At 40.7% G+C, this 11,968-nt stretch overlaps 1 protein-coding gene across 1 annotated transcript; it reads left to right on the top strand.

The window, feature by feature from the left end:
* The first annotated feature begins 324 nt into the window (after window positions 1-324).
* psmb2 (proteasome 20S subunit beta 2) lies at window positions 325-10,077 on the top strand. Its single transcript, XM_036566660.1, has 6 exons — window positions 325-544; window positions 1,208-1,330; window positions 1,725-1,795; window positions 9,060-9,222; window positions 9,611-9,660; window positions 9,883-10,077. Exons 1-6 carry the CDS (start codon window positions 454-456, stop codon window positions 9,976-9,978), a joined length of 594 nt encoding a protein of 197 aa, XP_036422553.1. The 5' UTR covers window positions 325-453; the 3' UTR covers window positions 9,979-10,077.
* Window positions 10,078-11,968: the final 1,891 nt, after the last annotated feature.

Genomic DNA, 11,968 nt, shown 5'->3' with positions numbered 1-11,968 from the left:
CTGTTTAATTTTTAAAGTGTAGTTATAGTGGGCTTTGACAGGCAAAAATGCTAATTTATAATGCTAATTAATTTTATATGGTTTTATTAATGTCTTAAGTCATTTATTCGAAACATGCTCATAAGCTGAGTTGTAGAACACTTTACCAATGTTTAGAAAGTCTTGTACCTCTACTGTACATGTGTGTTTGTAAATGGGACACAAATGGCAGCGCAGTCGCGGAATCAGCCGCACATGTAAACAGAAACACTGTGAAACTTCTCGTCCTGCAGTTCATCACGGCTCCGTCGCCTTACTGAGATCACGTGACGAGGAGAAGCGCCGCAGCAGCTTCAGTTGTGATGACATCAGAATTGTGCGCCGACGTGCTCATCTTCGCTGTGTAATTTCTTACTGAGTCACCGAGTCATTCAAACCGCCTTTAACCGAAACGTTCTCTGCTTTTTCTACACGATGGAGTATTTAATTGGAATTCAGGGTCCGGATTTTGTCTTAGTTGCAGCTGATAATGTGGCCGCCCACAGCATCGTCCAGATCAAACACGGTAAAGATTTGATCTCATTAGCTAACCGGCTAACTCCTGCCGTTAGCGGACCTGCTACACTGACAATCAGCTAGCATTGTAGCCGACTTGCTAGCCGAAATTCGCTCAGTAGTTACGTTTATTTGTGCGAATGCAGTTTCTTGCTCTTTGTAAATCGTTTTGTAATGTGTATGTTCAGTAATGTTGTTCTCTACTTTGTAAATCAATGAGAAACGTTTCCGTACTCCTATTCATGCTAGCTGGCTAGCCGGCTAAAGTTAGCTAAGCACTTTTTTTGTGCGTAGAACAGATTTACTGCAGCAAATAATCACTTTTTAAAAGTATGGTTAATGCTATATTATGTTATCGTAAGATGTATTGTCATTTTAGTAACTGTAACTGTTGTCTGTGTTGTGCTGTGTTCTCTGTTTTCTTTCTGTAACGTTAATTGAACACGGAGATGAGTTTGCGAATCTCTTCTGAAAGTGAAAGTGATGGTGTTCGTTTGCTGGTCAGCCTTAGCTGGTTAATATAACAAATAGTTATCCATTCTTTTGTTGATATTCAGTAATTTGACATGTCTTGGAAAGGTAACAGGCGTTCTCAGTGACAACACTGTATTAGTTTTATTATTTGGAGGATGTTTGTGGGTTGCAGGCCTCATCTTGTATGTTTTCGTTTCAGATTATGACAAAATGTTCAAACTGAGCGAGAAAATCCTGTTGTTGTGTGTTGGCGAGGCGGGTGATACAGTACAGTTCGCAGAGTACATTCAGAAAAACGTTCAGCTCTACAAAATGAGAAATGGTAAGTAGTACTGTGTTCTGCCCTAAACAGCCTGTCAGCCTTTCTCTTGTTTTAAGTATGTCTCAGGCTTGAATGGGCATTCAGTTTTGCCTGCACTATGTTCAGATCTGTGATACCTTCCACATCTGTGACACCTTTATATTGTTGTTTTTGATTAGGTTAACAAGATTGATAACCTGTTTTGTTTTGAAAGAATATTCAGTTCCTTTAAAGAAATATGAATAACAAAATATAATCCATCAGGTATGTGTTGTTGGGATTTAGTCACTTTAAATTCTTTTTTCATTTGTCTTTTTTGTGTGTTTGTGTGTCTGTAAGTGGGCTCTGATTTTATGATTTTTATTGTTTTCTTGTAGATGATTTTAAATAAAAACCAAATTCTCTTTCTTTTTAGGCTATGAGCTCAGTCCAGCAGCCGCAGCAAACTTCACCAGGAAGAACCTAGCCGACTATCTGCGCAGCAGGGTATGTATATACATGTGAATCTTTTAGTGTCTAACAATATTTTTAAAGCCTTTTCAGGAGCCATTAAAGCAGAACAACACATACTTTATTATTCAAAAAGCTAAATCAATTCACTTGCTAACACTGCTAACCACAGCAGTAGCAACAGTGATTACAACAATAACAATAATACATTCTGTATGGAAATTGACAAAAAAAAGCAACAAATCTTTTTGACAGAATCACTAATACTAATCTATTTGTCAGTAGTTTCACCTGTAGCTCTCTGAAGCCTGGCACAGGACCTCTTATGTATTGCAACATACAAAATGTGAGAAATCTAAGTATTAAACAAAGGAAAATAGGATTAAATCAGTCTTGTAATATGTTTTTTCTTTCTGCTGTGTGTGTGGCAAGCAGAAGTATGCATGGTGGTAAGGAGAGCTGCAGCAGCAAATCATCATTTAAAAGAAACAAGAGGGATCAAACCCTTGTATCAACATCCAGTGTATTAGACAGAACTGAGGCCACTCCAGCCTAGAGCTTAGAAACAGTGCGGCAATCCCTAAACATACAGCATTGTGCCTTGTGGTTTATTGATGCTCATATGACGGAATGGATTATCAGTATGTTTAATTTGATAGTGTTTCAGAGAGAGGGCACAGACCATTAAAATAAATGAACTGCAGATTTTATCCCATTTAGAGGTACTTTTCAGGTACAGCTCCCCTTTCCCACACTGCAGAATCGGGGCTCTTCAGTGGAACTTGAGAAACAGAACAAATTATATGAATGAATTCTATAAAGAGAGAGGCCAGAGCTAATAGTCTATGGTACCGGTTGATATTCTTGGGATGCATCAATGCTGATACTGTTGATACTGTTGTCACCCCGATACCGTGCTAATTTATACATACTCATAAAAAATGCACCAATACCAGCTTCTAATACAACCTGATGCTATGTAACAAAGTAATTGGTCGCTTTAAACATTCCACGTTTACACATTCCCGCTAGGCATGCACTTTGCAATTTTATCCTGTTTTTAAGCACACACAATCACAACCACTTCCCCAATATGGCTGGACACATATAGGCTAGCAAAACGGGGGTAAAAAGTCAACCAATTTGCTACCATATGTGTCCATATGTGTCTACTTTACTCTGTTTGGCTGAATAGAATTGCAAGATATTAACGTTAATATTTTGAATGGACCAGCTTTATTGATCATTCTTCTTGGACCGAACTGTCTGTAGAGGCTGCGTTTTATTTTGCGTTACAGACAGTATGTTTTTGTATAATGTGGGTATATAAATCGTAGACTTTGTCCGTACATGATGGTCTATTCAAACATACAGTGTGAGTTGTTGCCAAAGAAAAATTGCACAGTGTATTGGCTTTAGAGGACATTCAACTACAGTGCAGCCAGCCAACCATCCAAAAAGACTCCAACAAGACATATAACTTGAAACGTGAGCTCCTCAGATTAGCCTTGAATATGATTTCTGCTGTCACTGTGCTATACAGACTGTTGTTAAAGGAGTTGTTACCATCTGAGAAGCCGCCTGTATCAGATAAGGCCACAGTCTCAGTTTCTTGAGGGAGAAACAAGCTGTGGATCAGCTGGTACTGATAGCATGAATGACTAACATTTTCTATGTTTTCTAACATGCACATTTAAGAGGAATGACTTGAGTATTTTGACAAAGCTGAAATTGGCTTCTTATTAAAAACTCCCTTTCCACCTTAATTGGTGCAGTAGTGACTTTCAGGCCCATATACAAGTTCCAAAATATAACTGCTGCTCCATTTAAGGTGGAACAGATAGTGATTACTATCTACATAAATTTAATTACCTTACCATCTGCGACTCAGACCTTGCTTATTAAGTATTTGGTAGTGATACATATTTTTTAGTACTCAACTTTACAGAGTCTGATACTATACTGAATAACCTACCTAGAATTAAGTAGTTTTTAGTGTAAATGAGTGGAATGTGCCTTAAAAATTAAATCATTAAAATCTAGCTGATTTAAAATTAAGTACATTAGTGAGTTATGCTCTATTATTTAATGCTACCGTGAAGTGAGTAGCGCTGCAGAGGATAACAGCTGGTTTTGTTCCACGTCAGAAAAGCGCTTCTGTACAGCTGTAGTTTTGCCTTTTGTCTGTCTCTTTCAGCTACGGTCTCTGTAGCACAGCGACAGCAGTAATCACATCCGAGGAGCTCACGTGTGGAGTTGTGTTTTTGGAGTCTTTTGTTTGGCTGATTGAGCTGTAGTTGAATGTCCTCTAAATCCAGACATACACTGTGCGATTTTAGGAATCTTGTTCTGTGATGACTCACACTGTACATTTGAATAGACCGTCATGTACGATTTATATGTTCACACTGTATGAAAGTGCTTCGTCCATGCTATGAGGAACGCAGCCTTTACAGACAGCTTTGTCTAAAGACAATTATCAATAAAGCTGTTTCATTCAAAACAACGCGCTGAGAAACTGAGCAGCTTGGCTAACACTGTGCACTGAAGCTAAAACTAGGTGGTGATGTACATGGTAGGACATTGCTATCTGCCTTGCAAAACAAATCACAATATTAACTTTTAAACCTCACTACTCAGTCAAGCAGAGACAGACTTTGGTAGCATGGTGACTTTTTTTCGCCTCTTCAGCTGGCCTATGTGTCTCCACACATAATGGGGAAGTGGTTGTGATTGTGTGTTTAAAACAGGCTAGAATCACACAGTGTAGGTCTGGCGGGAATCTGGCAAGGAGCAACATTTAAAGTGATCAGCAACTTTATGTCTGACTGACATGGAGTCAGTAACACCTCTGTGTGAGCAGAGCCTCTTTCTCTGCGTTCTTAAGCGCATCAGACGGTATTAGCTGAACATCGGAATGCTTGTATCAGTAAATTTTTAAAGTAAACGAGTATGGTATTGGACCAATACCCAATACCAGTATCGGTGCATTCCTAGTATTTGGTCAACGGTTGAATAGATAAGAAAACATTCGGAGTGACCTGGAATATAGGGATAAGAATACATCAGTTTAAGTGATATTTGAAGGGCATGGAATATAGGGTGAATCACATATCGTAATCACGAATCGTAAATAAAATTAATAACTGTCCTGTCAGAGAGAGAAGGCTGTTTTGTGTCTTCAGTACGACCCTTTTTTTCCCCAAATCCACTGTGCACATCTGAAGTCGACCTTAGGTTTAATTTTTGTATTTACATATATTTCATAGTTGTGTAAATGTGTCCTTACAATTCTAATTAGCATACATTTTTAAATTCTTGAATTTAAATCATCACTGCAGTCTCACAGTGTGATTAGATTTCGTTTTTCTGCACCCCCACCAGTGTTAATAAATGAACACTAAACAAATCTGTAAACATAACTCACACTGGGTTGCCAGCGCTGCGCTCTGCACCGCTCGCTGTGACTAAATGAAGGGCTGTGTTGACGGCGATCAAAGACAGATGTCAATATGTTGTGAATGTCTAGAGGTGTGATCTGCGTCTCGGAGGTCTTAAGCACCTGTGTCTGCTCTGCAGCGCGATCCCACTAATCTCAGATGGCTTCTTCCCATGTGTGCATGTATATGTGTGTGCCCATCTGTGTAAAAGGCCTGTCTCCATCCCGGTCCTGTTGTCTGGCAGTTTGTGTGTTAATTTGTTAGGAAGAGTGTAGCTGCTGCTTGTCACAATAGCAGAAGGGAGAAAATAATTACAAAAAACAATTAGAGCAGCTGATGCAGGAGGGGCTGCAGAGGGAGAGGGGGCCTTGGGGGCATCAGGCCAGGTTCCCAAATCAACATGCTTCAGCTGCAGCACTTCTACTGCTAGTGCATGCTTAAAGAATGGCCTTCATCGGCTGCCTGTCAGCCTCTCCCCCCCACAGGATTAGTTTCAGAATTGTGGTGTGGAGGGTTGGGTGGGGTTAAGCATTAAGCATAATTAAAAAAAACAACACTTGAACCTGCAGTGGAAAGAATTACTTTTATCCTTAATGCCCGAGTCTCAAGGCCTTGATTGGCTTTCACTTTTTCAGCCGTTTTGTTCCGTAGTTTTTTTTCATTGGATTATGAAGAAAGGATGTAATTGAGCCAATGATTTGCCTCATTTGCTCAAAGCCATGATGGAAACACTGAGTACTGTGGTTTAGATGTACCTTTTTAGTCCTGCAGTCAGTTCTGATATTGAATATTCAGGAACATTTTTGTATAATCTAGCAGTATAAAAGTATGAGGAGAAAAAACAGGCATTATTTGGTTTTAGATAAGCTTAGAGCAGGCGGTGTAGAGACTCTTGTCTTTGGCAGAAACCCTACTGGGACTAAAAGGAGGTAGAAGAGATGTATGCAGTGTATGGACCAGGCTTCGGAAGAAAACAACTGGGCCTGCAGGGAGTCTCTGGAGTCTGCCTGCTCCCTCAGACACAGAGATGGCAAGAAAAAGAAGGGGAAATAAGGAGAGATAGTGGGTCACATGAGTGACTTGCTTCATAAAATGACATTTAACCAAAGCTACTCTTTGGATCTTTCCATCTGCATACTCTTTCAAAGACAGTAGCCAATTCTAATGCTTCCAGAGCTGCACACAAACGATTCTAGCAACAGTTTGGCATTTTTGCCTTAAAGAAATATTGTTGCATCCCCTTGACTACACAGACACAAATAATTACTGGCACCATATTGCACGTCATTCCCCTGCACTGCCACAGTTGAACAATTGATACAGCAGACTGGGGAAAGACGCCAGCATGGAGGAAGAGAACATGGCCTTGGGCAAGGAGTGAGAGCATGGAGGAACGCTGGAACACACACACACACACACACACACATTCTCTTATACACACACAAAGACAGAGGGAAAGAGAGGTGAAATATACCCTGTTTGATAGTCCCCATGCCATCTTGCTCTCGTGTCCATACCTTGATCTATTGTGATATTTGGAATTCATAGGCACAGTCACTAATGTTTAATGGCCTGTAGGCTGATCCTCTTGGGTGAGGTGAGAGAATTGCTGTTGTGTTAGCAGCTAACTCAGGTGGGACATGTGTGAAACAGGTGTTGAGTTAAGAGAGAGTGGGTGTAGATAGCACTCCAGGGAACTCTGTGGTTGTCTTATCTGGTCTCTCAACCAACCTTGGCTCTAAATCCTCTCTCCAGGGATAGTGCAGCAGCATAGCCAGCTCTGTCTAACACCTCTGCTCGCAAACGTGCTCTTGAGAACATTGAAGGCTGTAGCATCTAAGGTGATTTGTAGTAGTAATGCACTGAAAGGAGAGTTCTTGGCCAAAAAATAAATTCATGACTTACTGGGCCAAGAACTGCATATAAAAAAGCCATTTTTTGCACCCTTGCATAAGTGAATGAAGTAATTAATTTACTATTACATATACAGCCCTGTGCCAAGGTCAGAGACCATACTTCATTTATTTAATTTCCAGTCAAATCTGGCATTAAGTACAAGATATTTGTTCTTCAGCATCAGGAAAAAGCAGAAAACATATTTAACAGAAAATTGCATAAAAGCCTCAACCTCTAAATAGAACATGAATTTAGTCAGTATTTAGAGTGTCCACATTTTGCCTGTATAACAGCATCCATTCTTTTTGTGAGACTTGCTTTCAGTTTTAAATAAATCTCCCTGGATATTTTTCCACACCTCCAAAATTCAGTCTTAGTAGTTAGTTGCATTTTCTGCTTCCTATGATCCTAATAATTAAAAACACATGCAAGAATCTGTAGGCTTGTAGATTTTTTCAGATCTGAAGCAAGAGTGAAGCTTGATCTCTCTCTCAAAAATGAACGCTTTAATTACTGTTTCTGATGGTGACAGTTTTGGTAGTCTGCATGTCTTGCATGGTTGTTAGGGGTCCCATTTTCTCTACAACTTTTAATAATTTGTTTATCTTCAGTTTTTGAAACTCAGCTGTTTTTGTATTTTTCTTTCACTTTCCTTTTCCTTTTGCAAGTGGATTACATCTCAGAAATATCTCCTGAGAAATGAATAACTTGTACTTGTGACCGTTTTTAACTGGACATTAAGAAGGGTGGTGTCTAACTTGCACAGTACTGTTTTCTCTCTCTTATTTTTCCTTTTTTATTCATGCTTGAACCATAAAAAGCTACACGGTTAAGATTTTTTTTATTAGTGAAAAGTCAGTCCTCCTGAATGGACTGACTTCAGTAGGACTGACCTTTCACCCCATTAAAACTGAGCTGACAAGAAATCTTAATGTAAATAAATAGCTATTCTCATATCCTCATCAGAAACTGTGAAATGGTTCCATATGGCTGCTGTTCACTTTTGAACTGCCATTCACTTTTACAGAGTTGATTTACAAGGATTTGCCTACAGCCAGTTGCTTGCACTTTTTTAGTTCATGAGCAGTGACTGAATCAAGAAACAGCATCTTTTTTTCCCGCTGCTTCCTACAACTGTGTTAAAATGATTTGTAAAGCGTTTTCTTTTGATGTGAAATTGAAAGGGTCATTATGTTTTTTTCCCTACTCTCTAACATCTGAGCTACCTTCTCACTGGCACTTTTGCCTCATGCAGCATTGTAATGAAACGGACAGAAGGGCAGAGCAAACCTCCAAGACTCTGAAGTAGTAATATGCAAGTCTTTAAAAACTCAGATGGTGAAAGGAAGGATGTAGAGTTGAGATAAAGTATAAAGCAGTGGTGGAGGAGCAGAGTTTGGAGAAGGGAAAGAAAAGCAGAGGGAGAGAGACTAAAAGAAGTTTTAATGAGATCTGGCGCAGCTCCAGGACATTGGGGTGCGGGTGGGGGACTCAGAGTGGGGTGAGGCGGGGAGGCGCTTGGAGCAGCAGGGGTGCTGTCTTTCAGCAGATGTCACACTGCCGGTGACACCAGCGACCCCCCAGACCGTTTTACACCCCCCCCCGCCCTTTCTCTCCCCTGTTTCGGCTGTTTCACACCCTCTCTCTCTCTCTCTCTCTCTCGCTCTCTCTCTCTCTCTCTCTCTCTCTCTCTCTCTCTCTCTCTCTCTCTCTCAAAATTAAAACCAGTGAGAGAGAATGCTACTTCAGTCCTTTATTTATTTTATTTTTTTTGGAGCTTAGGATCAAACTTGTTAATTAAAAGTAGTATTTTAGGATTGTAGTGAGAATGCTGATGCTAACTTTACATATTGTTTAAGGCACTTCTATTCTCTTTCTCTCTGTATCTGTTTTCTGTATCTGTTTCTCACCTTGATGTTCCATCACTCTTAAGCTGATGTATTCTTATTTTCTGTTCCCTGTAGACTCCTTATCATGTGAACTTGCTGTTGGCTGGTTATGATGAAACTGATGGGCCAGGACTGTATTATATGGATTATCTCTCAGCGCTGGCCAAAGCCCCGTTTGCTGCACATGGATATGGAGCCTTTCTCACTCTGTCCATCCTGGACAGATACTACAGACCAGGTGAAACTGCTCTTTCAGTGTTCTTTGTCTTTCTATTTAGTATTCTCTCTCTCTCCCAATCATCCTCCACCTCATGTATGGTGTGCAGTGAGCTTCTGTGTTTGCTCTGAAATTTTTTTGTAGAAAGTGAACTACAGGTGGACAATATAAAGATGTGCTGTAATGTTATTGTGATAAATGATTTGCTTTTTTGACATATAAATAAATATAAATGTGTGTGTGTGTGTAGCTTTTTTTTTTAATATACAAATGTGCCATTTCTGTTTTGCTGGTGCAAATAGTCTCTTCCGAAGTGTGTATATCGTGGAAATGTCTTAAAATTTCAAGATGTTATATTTTTTGCCACGTCACCCGCCCTGAATGTCTCTTTTGCTTTGCATGTGTGCAGATCTGACGCGGGATGAGGCTGTAGAGCTCCTGAAGAAGTGTGTAGAAGAGGTAAGCTCTCAACATCATCTCCCACCACCTCTCCTGCCACTTCTTTTATGCACTCTGTCGTTCGCCTGTACTTGTCTTTCCACTGGTGTTAAAGGTGTTTGGAAGTTGCAGGCTAATGATGTGAATTCTGAAAATTATTTCAACCCCTTAGAAAGATGTTTTTAATTTTACTCTTTTTGCAACTAGTGCCTTACAGTTTTTTTTTTACCTATTTTCTTACAGCTCAACAAGCGCTTCATCCTGAACTTGCCCTCTTTCACTGTTCGTTTGATTGACAAGGAAGGTATTCATGACCTGGAGAAGCTTCCTCTGGTGTAGTGACTGACTGCTGTTGCTTCTCCATAATGTCACTCTTTTTGTACCGCAAATCTCAGTTGTTTATGTTCCAATAAACCATTGCCCCCTGTTGTTATGGGACCTTGTGTTTTGAGTCATACTTTTATCCTTAAGCTCACTTGTGCATATGCACAGCTTGTATGATCTCCATAGAAAGGCATTGCCAGTAGAATGAGATGCTCTGGAGCAGCTGCACATGAGCCTAAGACCACAAAGCCTAATGCCAAGCGTTGGCTAGAGGGGTGTAAAGCTCCCCAGTATTGGACTGTTGATCAGTGGAGCTGTGTTCTCTGGAGTGATGGAGCTCTATCCATACATTTGGGATGAGTTGAAGTGATCCAAAACTAATCATCCAACATCAGTACATGACCCCACTAATGCTCTTGTGGCTGAATGCAGTCAAATCCTCTCAGCAGTGTTCCAACATCTAGTGTAAGGCCTTCTCAGAAGAGTAGAGGCTGCAGAAAACTCCCTGTTAACACAATCGCTTTCAGAGGAAATGATGGATGAAGGTGTCCACAAACTTTTGGACATTGAAGCATAGACTTACATTATTTGCCAGTGGATCATGTAATGTAATGCGTGTTTGCATGCACGTATCAGAGCTGAATGTCATTGCAGTTGTTTTTTTAAAAATTAAAGTGACCCCGTAGTTGTGTAACAAGATATTTTGGACAGAGAAAGAAAAGTACAAAAAGGACAGGGAAAGGGGGTCAGGATGGATCTCCTTAAAAAGCTATGAAGATGGTTGTGTATATATATTGTATATGTGGTGCACTGTTACACCTCTTCAGCTTCGTACACCACTGTGGTCCTAAGAAAGCACAGGGCCTAATTGATGCACGTTTTTAAAACGATGCAAATCTGAAAAAGACTTTTGGAGCTTGTAATATGATTCTTTAAGCTACTAACTCCTGCTGCTTGCTCTGTCTACCAGTATGCGCCTCACTGCTTAAGTGCTGCAGAACATTTTATACAAGGCCAACACTGTTGTTCCAAAATCATAATTGTATCTTTGTGGAGCTAGTCTAGCTTTTAAGTCTCATGAGCAGGCTGTTTGCTTCACTTGGAGAGGAGCTGCTGAGGTTCCTTTGACTTGTTTGTTCTAGCGTGGTTCGCCCAAGTTTCTGCATCTAAAACGGAGCTGCATGAGGAGAAAAACACAAGCGCTTATCTGTTACTGTCTTTGGATCTGCTGTTGTTTTCTCACCCGTCTTACACAAAAGTATTTTTGTGCTCAGCTTTTGGATTTGCGTGTGCAGGTGTGTGTGCATGCATGCGTGCGGTGCCACATCTCCCCCTCTGCAGACAGGTGAGATTAATAAACATTAAACAATCCCTCTTCTCCCCCTGAACACACCGGAATCTGCAGGGAAGAGGAGCATATGTTCGCCTGCAGGCACACACTGAACAGCACTGTGAGTGTCAGAAAGAGAGGGATTTTTTTTTTCTTTTAGGGTGGGTTGGTGGGGGTGACATGAAGAGAGAGAGAGGAAGATTGGGGAATTGACACTCAGGGCGTGTGAGTCAGTAGGGGGGCAGGTATAGAGGTGTAGGCCCCGGAGCAGATGAAGAAAGGTAGAGTGGCAGATGGGGTGAGAGGGGAGAGAAAGAGAGGGAATTTAGCCACTGTATTACAGGCTGGTTCATGTGGAGCCTCCTGGGTAATCTGCCAAGCCTCAGATGTGATGCTGGTCGTGACTTTTTTACTACAGAGGCCTGGCTTATGGCAATACACAGGAGAATCCACTGTGCCATGAAATGAGCTGGTCATTTGGAGCAAAAACAGGTGTACAAATGCTTAACAAACAGCTAAACAATGAGAAAGTGGTACTAGTTGGGAACTACCACCCTCTGGTTGTCAAAAGTTTGGGGACACTGTGTCTTCTGAAGTTTTTCAATTACGTAAGAGGAAACCTGTATCTGTACCTGCCAGGCCTCTGATAGCAAGAAACAACAATTTTCTAATATT

This window comes from Colossoma macropomum, unplaced genomic scaffold (genome assembly GCF_904425465.1).
Source record: "Colossoma macropomum unplaced genomic scaffold, Colossoma_macropomum, whole genome shotgun sequence".
Taxonomy (NCBI): domain Eukaryota; kingdom Metazoa; phylum Chordata; class Actinopteri; order Characiformes; family Serrasalmidae; genus Colossoma; species Colossoma macropomum.
This window is presented reverse-complemented; position numbering and strand designations above follow the sequence as displayed.

What these genes read in the sequence shown, in the direction of transcription:
- psmb2 (XM_036566660.1), top strand. Translation starts at nt 454, where the DNA reads ATGGAGTATTTAATTGGAATTCAGGGTCCGGATTTTGTCTTAGTTGCA. An exon ending in CATCGTCCAGATCAAACACG is followed by an intron (nt 545 to 1,207) that starts GTAAAGATTTGA and finishes TTTTCGTTTCAG; the next exon opens with ATTATGACAAAATGTTCAAA. An exon ending in TGAAGAAGTGTGTAGAAGAG is followed by an intron (nt 9,661 to 9,882) that starts GTAAGCTCTCAA and finishes ATTTTCTTACAG; the next exon opens with CTCAACAAGCGCTTCATCCT.